This window comes from Manihot esculenta, chromosome 9 (assembly GCF_001659605.2).
Source record: "Manihot esculenta cultivar AM560-2 chromosome 9, M.esculenta_v8, whole genome shotgun sequence".
NCBI lineage: Eukaryota > Viridiplantae > Streptophyta > Magnoliopsida > Malpighiales > Euphorbiaceae > Manihot > Manihot esculenta.
Window position 1 is genome coordinate 3,904,172 of NC_035169.2, and position 14,758 is coordinate 3,918,929.

General features: G+C 25.6%; 1 protein-coding gene across 1 annotated transcript; it reads left to right on the forward strand.

The window, feature by feature from the left end:
* Positions 1-8,570: 8,570 nt before the first annotated feature.
* Positions 8,571-10,175, forward strand: LOC110622322 (zeatin O-glucosyltransferase). The gene has a single exon (XM_021766791.2). It carries the CDS (start codon positions 8,643-8,645, stop codon positions 10,104-10,106), a length of 1,464 nt encoding a protein of 487 aa, XP_021622483.1. The 5' UTR covers positions 8,571-8,642; the 3' UTR covers positions 10,107-10,175.
* The last annotated feature ends 4,583 nt before the right edge of the window (positions 10,176-14,758 follow it).

The window sequence follows — 14,758 nt, forward strand, 5'->3', positions numbered from 1 at the left end:
AAACAATTAAAAAAATCGAATCAAATTTATTAATCATAATTGTATATTTTTTAATAATATGGAGAGATTATATCATAATTAAATTTTAAATATTTTAATTAAATTTTAAAATATTAAAAATAAATTTTAAAAATAAAAATTTTATTAAAAAATCTAACCGATCAAATATAATTGAATTATATTCAATCAAATCAAACCGATTCAATTCAGTTTGATTTTTATCAAAATTAATTTTATTTTTATAAATATTAAAATTTTAATTTTTAATTTATTCTATTAATTCGATTTGAAATTTAATCGATTAAATGCTAATACCTAGGTGATTGAATCAATGACCTCATATTTTAATAATTTTTTTGGAAGATTTACAATTTAGTGTTTGAGTATTGTCATTATTAATGAGTCAATCTCTATATTTTTATAAATCTATTAAATCATTTTTATCTTTTTTCTCTGTCAACGAAATAGTCATTCCATCTATTTTTGCTGTTAAAAATATAGTAAAAGACCAAATTACCCATTCTTTTCATCCTCTTCCTCCTCCTTCTTTTTCTTCATCGATTCTTCTTCCTTCTCCTTCTTTTTCTTCTTCGAGGAGGAGTAAGAGGAGGAGGAGAGACTATTTCGTTGATGAAAATAAATGATAAGAACGTTTTAATAGATGTAAGAAAAGATAAAAACTATTTCGTTGATGAAAATAAACGATAAAAACGTTTTAATAGATATGAGAAAAGATAATAACGTTTTAATAAATTTCTGAAAATATAAGGAGAGACGATTTCATTGACGGAAAGAAACGATAAGAAGTAACTATTTCGTTAACCGAAAAAAACGATGAGAAATAACTATTTCATTGACGAAAATAAATGATAAGAATATTTTAATAGATATTTCTAAAAGATATGGATTATTTTATTGGCGGAAAGAAACGATAATGCCTTTTTAATGGATATAAAAAAAGATAAGAATATTTTAATAGATTTTTAAAAATATGAAACTGACTTGTTAATAATAACAATATTCAAAAATTAAATAAAAGATTTTATTTGAGATAAAATTAAATTTTAAAAATTTTATTTCTCATCCTTTATTTAATTTTAACAGAAAAAATGACAATATAATTGTATTGAAAAAAATTACGTTTTAATAAATTTTAAAAAATATAAGAACTGATTTATTAATAATTACAATACTAAAAAATTAAATTATAAATTTTTTTTTATACGTATATATATATAACTCAAACACGCACATATACAGGACCAATAATAGATAACATGAGACGAATAAATCAATTGACCCTACATCTAAATATTGTTACAACTCAAACACACGCACATATATGCACCAGTTGTAGACAACATACGACAAATGAAACAATTGACCCCACATTTAAATATTTTTTCGGTTAAATATATATTTATATATCTATATTTTAATATTTTTATTTATTAAACATTTCAATCTTAATTTTAATCTAATAAATATTTAAATTTTTTAAAAAATATTAATTTTAAATATTTTCTCTTGTTTTCAATAAAAAATGATAATTAAAATTTTAAAAGGTAAAAATGAAAAAAAAAAATTCATAAGTGCTAAATACTAGTATTAATCTAATACAAAGACAGGTAATTAACATTTAGGTAAGTTAATTAATTAAAATATAATAATTTTTTCCCCATTCCCATGTTAATTATCCACACCCCTCTTAATTTTTTGCAAAGGGTTATTTGTTTACTTATTTTTATCTATTAATATAACAATTTTTTTATTTTAACAATGAGAGGGATTTAAATAATATCAATTATTATTATTATCTATTCTATAATTTTATATTATATCATGCGTGCTAAAAATATATTATTTCTTAGAATATTTTTGAGATTTAAGGATAATATGATCCGAACAATTGAACAAAAATTTATTTTAATAAGTAATTAAAGAGTATTAAATACTGGTAATAAATGAGAGTAATTAATTGGAGAAATTACAATTTATTTAGAAGTGTAAAATGGTGATTTCAGCAAAGTTAAAGAGATTCTCCTAATTGGGTAGGTGTATATATACCCCTAACTGTAATGAGTTTTTTTATGAATGACGCATTTTCTCGAACGAGACCGAAATATTTTTCAATCGATTTGTTGGACGACTCATTAATGGTGGATAAGTTTAATTATAAATATTAAATCGACTAATCCATACTTTGAATATCAAGTACATCATCGCACATGCATTTAAAATTTAGAATGATGTGAGCTAGAAAAGATTTCACTAAAATCAGGATGTGGAGGTCCCACTAAAGATTGTATAAATCCTACTTGGACATTTTTCACTAAACTAGCAAGGAGAGGTCTTTTGATCCAAAGCAAGCCCTAAACATATGTGTTATGATTTTAATGGACATACTATTTATCTATTGTAAAGGTGCACTTTTATTTTAAATACTTTATTAGACGTTGCTGAATTATATGTATATCTAATTGAATTATTTTTTTTCTCTTAATATTAACAATTTAATTAGAATTTTAGTCCTTTACGCAAAGTATTCAGTTTTTCTTTTCTTTTCTTTCGTTTAAAAGTCTAAAAACTACAATTAATAATTCTTTGTAATGTCACATCCTCTTTTCCTTTTTTGCCCAGTGAAATCCTCATCACCTTTCTATGGTTCCCTCTATATTAGGTGTATTTTGAAATTTTTTCTTTATCTAAAAAGTTAAGTGTTATTATTTTAATTCTTTTTTTCAATTAAAATACGGCTATAATCAGCTCAAACAAAATATCTAATTCTTTATTATTTAAATAAAAAATAATTTAGAAATTTCAAATAATTTCTATGAAATAAAAGGAAAAAAATTATTTTAAAAAATAAAAGGAAGTCGAAAAAAAAAAAAATCTCCCCATTCCCTAGTTCTCATTCTCTTATTCTTTTATTTTTATCATTCTCATTTTATTTAGAATATAATACCAATCGAAGCTGTAATAAAATTATCATTCTTTTTAATCATCGTAAATATAAATTTCTGAAACTCTTTTTTAATTCGTGTAATAATAATATTTTCTTGTTAGCTTATTTTTATTATATTTTATTTTTATCACTTTAATTTCTATAGAAATTTAAATATATTTTTATTTTAGTGTCTATCTTTTTCTCCAATAGATCAGTTGTTTAAATTTGTCTATTAACTTTACTTTTAAATGGATTCTTTGCTTTCTAAGATTTATATGTAGTCATTAATAGTATGACTATTTTCACACACTTTTTCTATAATATTCGTTCTAATACTCCATTCTTGCATACGCAATATATATATAAACACAAATACGTGTGTGATAAAGAATTGATTAGATTTCGTCAGAAATTTTAATTAATATCATTTAACTAAGATGAAATAAGAGAAAATATAAATTAAAAATTAAAAAATTTTATTGAAATTTTTTAAAAATTAAAAAGTAAATTCAAAGAAAGGTTATTTATAATATATAAAATTATAAAAATATCTAAAAAATAATTAAAATATAAAATTAACTCTGTAAATGATAATTTTGTTACAGATCTATGACTTTTGTTATATTTTTAAAAATCGTACATTTGATGTCGTCAGTAAAAATTAAACTCGGTGTCATAAAGTTTAAAACTAGTTACTCCGCATAAACATATGATTTTAATAAAAGAATGTTTGAACAAATTTTCAAAAGCAAATTATATTCGCACTACTACTTAATTTCTATATTATAGAAAAAAATTTATTAATTTAATTTTTTAATTTTAAAAAATATATTAAAACATCTCTCATATTTTAAAAAGTCTATTAAAAGTTCGTCAATTAATTTTATCTGTTAAATATTTTATTATTTAGATCATATAGTTTTGAAAAATTCATTCGTTGGTTTTAGATTTTTAAAAAATCTATCAATTAATTTTTTTTATATTATGAACATTTTAGATTTTTTTTATAATATTTAATTATTAAAATTAATGAAAAAATTAATTAATTTTAAATATTAATAAAAAAATTAATTAATACACTTTAAAATGTTAATAATATTTTAATATATTTTTTAAAATAAAAAAAATTAATTAATAAATTTTTTTATAATAGAGAGATTATATAATAATTTTTTTTTAAAAAAAAAAAAAACAAAGGAAACATCAAATCATCTCATAAGGAGACATATAGACCATGATATGATATGTTGAGTAACGTGTGCCTCTCAGCTCAGCTGCGTATTCTATTTTCCTACAACTTCCTTATTATATCAAAGTATCTCTCTCTTTTCTCTCTATATGATATACACACCCATTATACCAAAAGCTAGAAAGTGACTATTAACTACTCTCTCAACCTATGCTCATCATCATCATCATCATCATCTACATATCATGCATCAACAAGCGATTGAATCAGTTGTCTGAAATTGATTTCAGACAAACATTACATTAATCTCATCATATATATGTACATATGAATGTACTATATAATAATCCACAAAAAATTAAATATTATATATTCAAAATCATAAATCCAACAACAGACATTCCATGGAATGTTTGAGATCACAAGCATAATTGTTCATAGACAAATAAATAAACAATGACTTTATTTGAATATCATTTTCACTTTTGATATGTAAGAATAAAATAGCAAGTCGTGCATTTTAACTCTCTTTGCTAATATTACATGTTCGATAATATAAGCTTGTTTTAGTAATTTTTTAAAATATTTTAGTAGCCGACAGTTGTTTTAATGATAGTCGGCAAAAGTTTTAAAAAATAAATTTTTATAATTTATTTTTTAAATTTTAAATATTTATATTTTAATTAATTTATTTCCTCAACTTTTAAATATTAGTATTTTGACATACTATTTAAAATTTATTATCAAATATTTACTTTTTACGCCTATTTATTAAAAAAGTTTAACTAGATTGAGTTTATATAAATCTGTAATATAAAATAACAGTGAAATTTATATAAAATCTACCCATTTACTCTAAAATTTAAATAAATTTAATATAAATAAAAATTGTCTATTTATTATGTTGTATCATTTTGAAATATTTATGAATTTGTTTGGGGATGTTTTTTTTTATAGAGAAGTTCTAATCAAATTATTTTAAATTTGGCGCATTTTAAATAATCTATGATATAGACTGTATTTGAAGTTGACCAATTTTTCTCTTCTCATCTGGTGCTTTCAGGTTATTTATTTATTTATATTATAAGTATTAAATAGTAATTTTTCTATTTTTTTTTAATAATTATGGTACTCACTTTCCAACTTTTTTTCAGTAGATACCCATAACATAAGGTTTTTTTTATTAACCATGATTAGAGTGCAGATCCCATAATAAAAACAAAAATTATACTGACTAGACTGTAAACATCAGTAAATTTATGTCCTAATTAAACTTTTAATTATAATTACTACTGAATTTTGAAATTAGAATAAATTAGATAAAATAAAAAATATGAGTTCTAATTAACATGCCAAAGGAATTAATTATTTTTATTTATTTTACCACTATTCAAAATTTATTGATTTTGAATGCTAATTTTATATAATACTTATTAGTCTGTCTTTTCAATATTATTTTAGTGGTTTATTCTTCGAGATTTTATTTCACGTAAACTTTTATCTTTGAGATCTTTCTTTGTGAGATTTTTCCTTTTTGGATTTTTCTCGAGAGATGAATCATGAGCAATACAACAAGGCACCATGACATTTTATAAAGATATGATATTGTTTTACAAAAATAAAAGTATGCTTAGAGATATAGTGATATGCAGAAAAGATATGATATTGTTTTACAAAAATAAAAGTATGCTGGCAGATATAGTGATATGCAGAAAGAAAGCTGACGATTGCAAGTACTGAAAAGACGAAAAATTATATAAGTAGAGCAGTAGAATGAGATTCGCAAAAAAATATAGATGTAATTTTATAAACTGTACAAGAAAGTAATAAATATAGTTCATTAAAAAATAAAAAATTTTAAAAAAAAAATTTTAAAAAAAGATATGATAAAAATAATATTAGCGAGATAAAATTGACACAGTAGACTATACATCAATTTAGGATAATAACAATAAGATACATAGATTTTATTTTATAACATAAAATTTATTTAAATTTTATTTAAATAACATAAAATACCATTTCATTTATAATAGTAAGTTTTTAAATTACTTAATTTGTTGAGGTATATAAAACACCATATATATAATAATATATTCAATATTTTCCCTGAAAATTTTACATGCTAATAGTTTCTTATTGGGTCCGTGATGCCACATTCGTGATTGATATGACCAGATGTGTAGGTTCGGCCACCCATGACGCTCCCCTTGCAATAGAGTCTTAGAGTTTGAAGGTTCACCCCTTATCAAATAGAATCTAACTCTCTTTTTCTTTTACCGTAAATGATTACTACGGTATAATCACCAAAATCTCTATAAATATATATATTTTTTCTATTAATTGATATTGTCTAAATTTAAAAAAAACAATAAATTAATTTTTTTTTATCGTATAAAGGAAATAAGAATACAAAATTCAAAATATATTTATTATTTATTGTTTAATGTCCATTTAAAACGAGCATTGACTTGAACGTTTAGATGGTCATTCATTAGGTAGGTATTAGGTATCCGCCGCTTCATATTTCCTTCTTTACAAGCTGCAAATTATATATATATAATATTTAATTATTTTTTTAAATTAAATCATTTGTTTAATTATTTATTTAAAATATTAAAAAATTAATTAAATATCATAGATATAAAATAAAAATATATTTTTAATTTAATAAATATCGTCAGTAAAATAATCGAAAATCTTATTAATGCATGTAAACTGAAATTTTATATTATTAAAATAAAAATTGAATACGTTTTATATTACAAAATAAAATTTATATATTGTTACAATTTTTAAGTTAGAATTAATTACCACAATTCAATACTGACTCAAACTACAAAATCCAATCCATTATTTAGCATTTGAATATCAAAACTCTTACTTCTGTTAAACAAAATTATTATTTTTATTTTTTTTTATAGCTAAAAGTTATAATTTTAAATTTTTGTCTCATTTAACTTTATATATATATATATATATATATGATAATATGAGATTAGGAGAAAACAGAGTTTACAATGGTTGGGTTAGTTTAGGTGAGGGGAGGCGTCTTATTCCCTTTATTCCTTTCTTTTTGTCTGTTAGCGATGCCTAACGGTCTCTCAGCTGCAGTGTCACATATTTCAGTCATACAGGTCTGTACGTACGAAATCATCTGACGCCCTCTCCACGCCAAATGACCATTTAATTCTCCCGGCGTGCGGGTAGACAGGACTGCGAGGTGACTGGGTCTGCTGTCTTTTCTCCTGTCACGTCCTGAGCCGAGCTTTGTGTGAAAGGACTAAGACCCACAGGAGGCCCGACCTCAAGTGGGATGGTCTAGGCCAGCTCGTTGAAAAGGCCCTGTAACCTTTGAATCAGGGTCGTTATCATAGACTAGATCTAATGAAACCCGATGATCATCAATATATATATATTTATATATATAAATGTTTTTATGAACAAGATTTCAGCAAGATTATCAAAAGAGAAATGCTTTTTATCAACAAGATTTTTATTTAACATTGTAATTACATAATAAAAAAATAAATTATTTAAAAAAAATAAATTTCTTCAAAATTATCTCTATTTATAAATTATTTTCTATAAAACATCCAGAAATTTATATTTGAGCAAATGTGAGAAAGTAAATCTTGGTAGACAGAAGAAAGAAACCTACTCATTTAAAAGGAAAAAACTATCAACACGTGCAATTGACGAAATGCATGATAATCGCCCGCAGTGAAAATCCTCAAGTCAATTTGTATAATCAATTAAGTTTTCTTTTTTTAATTATTTTAAAATAATTTCTTACTTGAGTTCAAATCGGGGATTTTTCGATACTCAAAACGAATCTAATATCAATAAATCAATAGTTGCTTTTTTCACAATTAAGCAATTCACTGTTAACTAGAATTAGCTAACGTATCACTTAGACAACATCACATGAACAACAACTTTTAGTCAACCTCAATTAGTGATTTTGATGACATCAATTATTTATTTATCTTTTTAACCATCGCTTATTATTGAATTAAAACTAAATTTTATTTAAATTAAATTAATCTAATTGAATTAAAATTATCGATCTCACTTAAAAAAAATATCAAATTATTTATTTTTAACCATAGTTAATATTATTCAATTTTTTAGAATACGGTGAGAGAGATTCTCTAAAGTAAAAATAGGTTAATATATAATTATTTTTACATAAATTAAAAAAATAAATCAATAAGTTTATATTATCTTTTTGTGATATACCCTTTATCCGCATAAAACTGCATTATTACTAAATTATTCATAGAATTAATATACATTAAATAAAAAATATTAAAAACTAATAAATAAATTATCAATAAAAAAATAAAAGTTAGAGATGAAAAAGTGAATCATCTTTATAATATGGATAGGTATGAGATTATGGAATCTCCTATAAAAAGACCTCATCACAACCAAGAGAAAAACCATCTTCCAACTTCACAGAAAACACATAATTAACCTCTATATAGCTCCGAGCATCACCACATGGCTGACCGCCAGCACCGCCGAGAAGCCATTGATGACCAAAATGGCCTAAATCAATCCCAAGTAATTGTGGTTATGGTGCCTCTTCCAGCACAAGGCCACCTCAACCAGCTCCTCCAACTCTCCAGGCTCATCCTGTCTTACAATATTCCGGTCCACTTCATCGGCACCGCCACCCACAACCGCCAGGCCAAGCTACGGGTTCATGGCTGGGATGTACCTCCAAATGCTAGTATCCATTTCCATGACCTTGAAATCCCACCTTTTCCTTGCCCTCCACCTAACCCAAATGCCAAGAACAAGTTCCCTTCTCATTTGCTACCTGCTTTCATTAATGCCTCATCTCATCTTCGAGAGCCTGTGTCTGTTCTTCTGCGTTCACTTTCGAGCAAAGCAAGAAAAGTTATTGTCATCAATGATTCTCTAATGGCGTCTGTGATTCAAGAAGTTCGATTCATCTCCAACGCTGAGTCCTACATTTTCCATAGTGTATCAGCTTTTACCATTTGCTTGTTACAGATGGAAAGAAGTGGGAGACATAATAAAATTGGAGCTATCCCAGAAAATATTCCCACTTTTGAAGGGTGTTTCACTGATGAGTTCTTGGATTTTCTTGCTTCTGAGTATCAGTATCACAAGTTTAATTCAGGGCGTATTTACAACACATGCAGATTGATAGAAGGTGATTTCATTGAGTTTCTCGAGAAACAAGAGAGAGAAACACTGGAGGAAATTGTTAGTACTAAGAAGAAGCATTGGGCTTTAGGGCCTTTTAATCCAGTGATTATACCTGCAGAAAGATCAAAAGGCACAAATGGAAGACATTTTTGCTTGGAATGGCTGGATAAACAAGCTAGAAACTCGGTGATTTACGTGTCTTTTGGGACAACAACAGCCATGAACAATGAACAAATCAAGCAACTAGCAATTGGGTTGAAGCAAAGTGGCCAAAAATTCATCTGGGTACTGAGAGAAGCTGACAAAGCAGATATTTTCAACGTCGATAATGAAAGAAAAGCTGAGATCCCAAAAGGGTACGAGAATTCAGTGGAAGGCGTGGGATTGGTGGTGAGAGATTGGGTACCACAATTGGAGATTTTAGCTCACCCAGCAACAGGAGGTTTTATGAGTCACTGTGGGTGGAATTCTTGCATGGAAAGCATCAGCATGGGCGTACCAATTGCAGCTTGGCCAATGCATTCAGATCAGCCAAGAAACGCAGTGCTAATTACAGAGTTGCTTAAGATTGGCGTTACTGTTAAGGAATGGGCACGTAGAGATGAGATTGTTACAGCAAAGATGGTTGAGAGCTCTGTGAAGAAGCTAATAGCTTCAGATGAAGGAGATGGAATAAGGAAGAGAGCAGCAGAACTTGGTGAGTCTGTAAGGGAATCAATGGTTGAAGGTGGATCTTCTCGCATGGAGATAGATTCTTTCATTGCCCATATCTCAAGTTGTGTTTAATTACATAGTTTTCTTAAAAATTCTCATGTTTAATATTTCTACTCCAATCAAATTGGAAACTTAAGATTGTGAAATTAAAATTGGAAATTGGAAATGCAAAGTCTAATGATACTCCAAATTTTCATTTTGCAATATTATACCGATATAATATTTTATTGAATACGATATAAAATATGTATCCGATATGTATTCGTGTATTTAAATACTTTAATGATATATTCATATTTAATTAATAAAATATTATTTTCCTTTAAAACATGTATTTAAATAAAAATATTTATTTAATTATATTTTGAAAGAATGTATTTTGTTGTATTTAAATAAAAATAGGTAAATTTTTCGCCTTTAAACTATAACTAGTGCAATATTAATTTTTTGATATAAATTTATTTCTAAATTATTATTAAAAGACCTAAATAATTATTTATATATTTTAGTTTATTTTATTTTTTTATAATAATTTAGAAATAAATTTAAATAAAAATTAACATTGTTTTTACTTTTATTTATGGATAATTTTGATATTTTATTAATTTTTTTATTTAATTTTTGTTTAATATATATATATATATATATATATATATTTATATTTCAAACTTTAGTGAAAAATATCTCACACTTTTAATTAATATTCCATTTATTTATTAATGGAATATATATCTGCAAATTTCTCTACAATAATATTCTTTTCCATACACAACACATTAAATTTTATTGGTACTATATGAATTTCATTTTCTTCACTTTGCTCAGATGTCCAACAATATCTCCTTTTTTATTGCATATAAAGGACTAATTTCTCTGGAAATTATATAAATATTTAAGAAAATATAAAAATATTTCATGTGATTTTATCAATTTTTTAACTTTAAAATTTATAATTTAATTTATAAAATTATAATATTATGTCGTTAATAAATAGTAATAATTTTTAAACGCTATCAAAAATGTTGATGTGAAAATAATATCAAGAAATATTAATTTAATAAAATTAAACTATATATTTTAAAATAAAAATAAGTAAAATTATATGTATTTTTTTATTTTTTTAATTAATAATTATATTTTAATTTTCATTTAAGTATTTATCGACGGTGTCAGATAGTATGATAAAGAAATGATAAAAACGTTTTAATAGATATGAAAAAAATAAAAACGTTTTAATAGATTTTTGAAAATGTAAGGACTAACTTGTTAATAATAACAATATCCAATGACTAAATAAATGATTTTATTTGAGGGTAAAATTAGATTTTAAAAATTTTCTTTCTCCTCATTTATCTAATTTTAATAGAAAAGAGGACGGAATGATTATTTCGTTGACGGAAAGAAAATATAAGGACATTTTAATATGTTTCTAAAAATATAGGGACTGACTTGTTAATAATGATAATATCTAGGGACTAAATTATAAATCTTTCTATAATTTATTATTAATTTTTGGTCAAATACATATTTACGTAGTTGTATTTTAATATTTTTAGTTAATTGTGATTTACTAAAAAATTAAATTTAAAATAAAATTACTTTCAAACTTTTAAATTCTAAAAAAAATATTTTTTAAAACTGAAAATACTTTTTTCAGATCTTATACAAAATTAAAAATGTTTAAGCTATTGTAAAAAATGATAAGTTTTGTGTTTTTAATTTTGATAAATTTGTAATCGGATTCGGAATATTTTAAGCGTTAACTATTTCTTTTAATTACCTCAATTTTGACGTAAAAAATTAAGAAGATATATTTTTTCTTATTAATTTACTACAAAACTAAGCATTTGGATTAAGATTTTTATGTCTTTTTGCTGTATAATATGTTTAGTGGAATACCAAAATCTCAAAAATAGTCGACATGTTAAAATGAAAAATCTTATTAATTTTTATTTTAGATTTTTTTAAAAAATATTGTTAAAAATTTTAAATATTAATATTGCATAACAATTAGACCATGAATTATCACCGTAAGACGGGTTACGTGACTATTACTGTAAAATAGGGTCACATGGTAAAAATATGATAAGGAAAAATGTAGTACAATCCAATTAAAAGAAGACCCGAACACCTCAAAACACATGATTGATTATTAAAGACTCGCCCTCTTCTGAAGAGGGTGAGTTTCAACACGAAATTATTGTTATCAGGCACAGTCTAGTATATCCCAATACACCTGTAATTGTGGGATCACCAATATATTAACAAGCGATATCCTTTATCAAGCAGGCTGCCACATCATCGTCTGTTTACAAAAAAAATATTATATGTATATCTACCTTCTTACAGTATAATAGAAGAAGAATTACAGATGCAAAAATACACTATTCTCTTATACTACTCAAGCCCTGAGCAATTCATTGCGTTCTCTCTATTTTTCAATATACTAACTTAAGTGTTTGAGTGACTGTCATGGGCATTCACTATAGCCTCACATTCTCTTCCTTGCAGGTCTGACCAATCACAGCACGACTCTTTTCTGACTATATTATCAATCTAATATCTGCAACATCATTAAGTTTTGTTGCCGAAAAATCCATTGAAATTTCTCTGTTTATTTGGATTAAAACCGATCTCTTGTTTCCTTTTCTCTCTAAAAAATGAATTTCTCTTTTCTATCCATAGAAATGGCCGAAATTGTACATGTCATTATAGGATGACCTAATAAGAGTAAAGGAAAAAAGCATGTAGCAGAAGACATCTTGTCAATTGATTAAAAAGTATGGACCAAGCAAGAAGTAAGGTTTGGTCCTACTGACAAAGCGATTGAATTTTTTCAAAACGACCCACTAGTCGTTAAGATCCTCCTGAATTGGTACGAGGTAAGACGAGTATTGTTGTATACAAGTAATTCTATTAACCTTCTCATCCTAAATTTTTTAACAAATTCGGTAGAAATAACTTTGTCAGAGTTTCTATCCTTTAGTAAGATTAAGAGATAAGACCGTGACAGGACTGGGTACCATCAACCTCCTCCTAATACTACGGGACGAAAAATATAGGCGAGAGTTGTATATGGAGTTTGCAATGGTAGATATTTCATTTGTATACAATATGATACTCGGCCGTCCAGTACTAAAATGCTACGGCATCATTATTAACATGAGTGTTATGTGTTTTAAGCTTCCAGCTCCAGCGGAAATAATAGTGATCCGAGGAAATTCGAGATTGGTCAAAGAAGGCTACAAACACCAAAAAAAAATCTCGAGAAACCAACAATATCTATCAATTTGCCAAGGAAATCAGAATCTCAAGTAAAGTTAGAGCTGGCAGACCTGGTAGAGGAGGTCCAAATAGGTAAGGAACAAAAGGTACGATTCGGAACTGCGTTAATTAATGAAATTAAGACTCGTCTAATAGAATTGCTAAAGAGTTGAATAACCACTTTTGCTTGATCTTTAAGAGATGTAATAAGTGTGGATGCAGCTCTCATCATTTATAAGTTAGAGGCAGCATGTGATCAAAGAGGATTACATTCATAACAAACGAAAGAGTTTACTACTATAAAGTAATTTGTTGGATTAAAAAATATGGAAGTGACATACCAAAAGATGATGACAGAAATTTTTAAGGACATGGTGAGATCAGTATATGAATGATATGGTAATAAAGAGTCGATCCTTAGAAGACCATTCAGAAAATATCTTGGATGAGACGAATATAAAGGTGAATCTTGAAAACAAGTACCTTCATAATAAAAGCTGGGTTGATTCTCTTATGTAGAATTCCATACCCATGGCCAACGCCTAAACGCTTTTTTTTTTTTTTTTTTTTTTCCTGTTTTTAATGAGCTTTTTAAAGATGGTTGACGGCAGCTTGTTGGGAAGTGGCAGAAGCTTCTTAGACTGACTAGCATCTTGAGGGCTAAATTAGTTTTGGGTTTTTTTTTTTCAGGCCTTAATGGTAAACTATTCTTTTTTCCTTTCGCTTTGGGCTTGGTGGTTTAAGTTTGTTGTATGTCCTATGATATATTTGGAGCTCAGACCCATCTCCATTTATGCATATTTACCTTTGAAAAAAAATCAATATTTAATATATCTAACCAAATAAAATCAATTATTATTTTTTTATTTAGAAGAAATAATATAATAATATGTAGATTACTATTAAAAACAATATAAATAAACTTAAAAACTAAGAGTATATTTTACAAAAAATTTTGAGAATTTGGGTAAAAATGACGTAAATTGTATTGAAAATAAGAAAATATTATAAAAAAGAAAAATTAAAGAAATGATAAAACATTAAAAAAACAAAAAGGGAAGGAGAGGGGAGAGATGATCGCGAGAGTCGAAGGAAGATTAACATTCGGTTCTCGAAATAACTGTTATATGAATAATTAATAATTATAATATAATAATATTATACACAATAATTTGTTATCATAAAATTTTTAATCATAGTTTTGGATTGATTCAACAATAAAAAGTTTAAATTAAAAGTTAATTTAACACAAGATTTTAAGTTGAAGAGCTCAATTTTCTTTTAAAAAGGTAGCAAATTTACAATTAAATTAAAAATTAACTTGAAAATTAACTTTTAAATTAAATTGATTCGTCCAATTATTTCAGTTTAATCGAATAGGATTATGTGGTTAAATGGGTTTATACTAGGCTTAGGCCGAACTGGAAATGGGGCAGAATCAACAAAGAAGGCCCAACAGC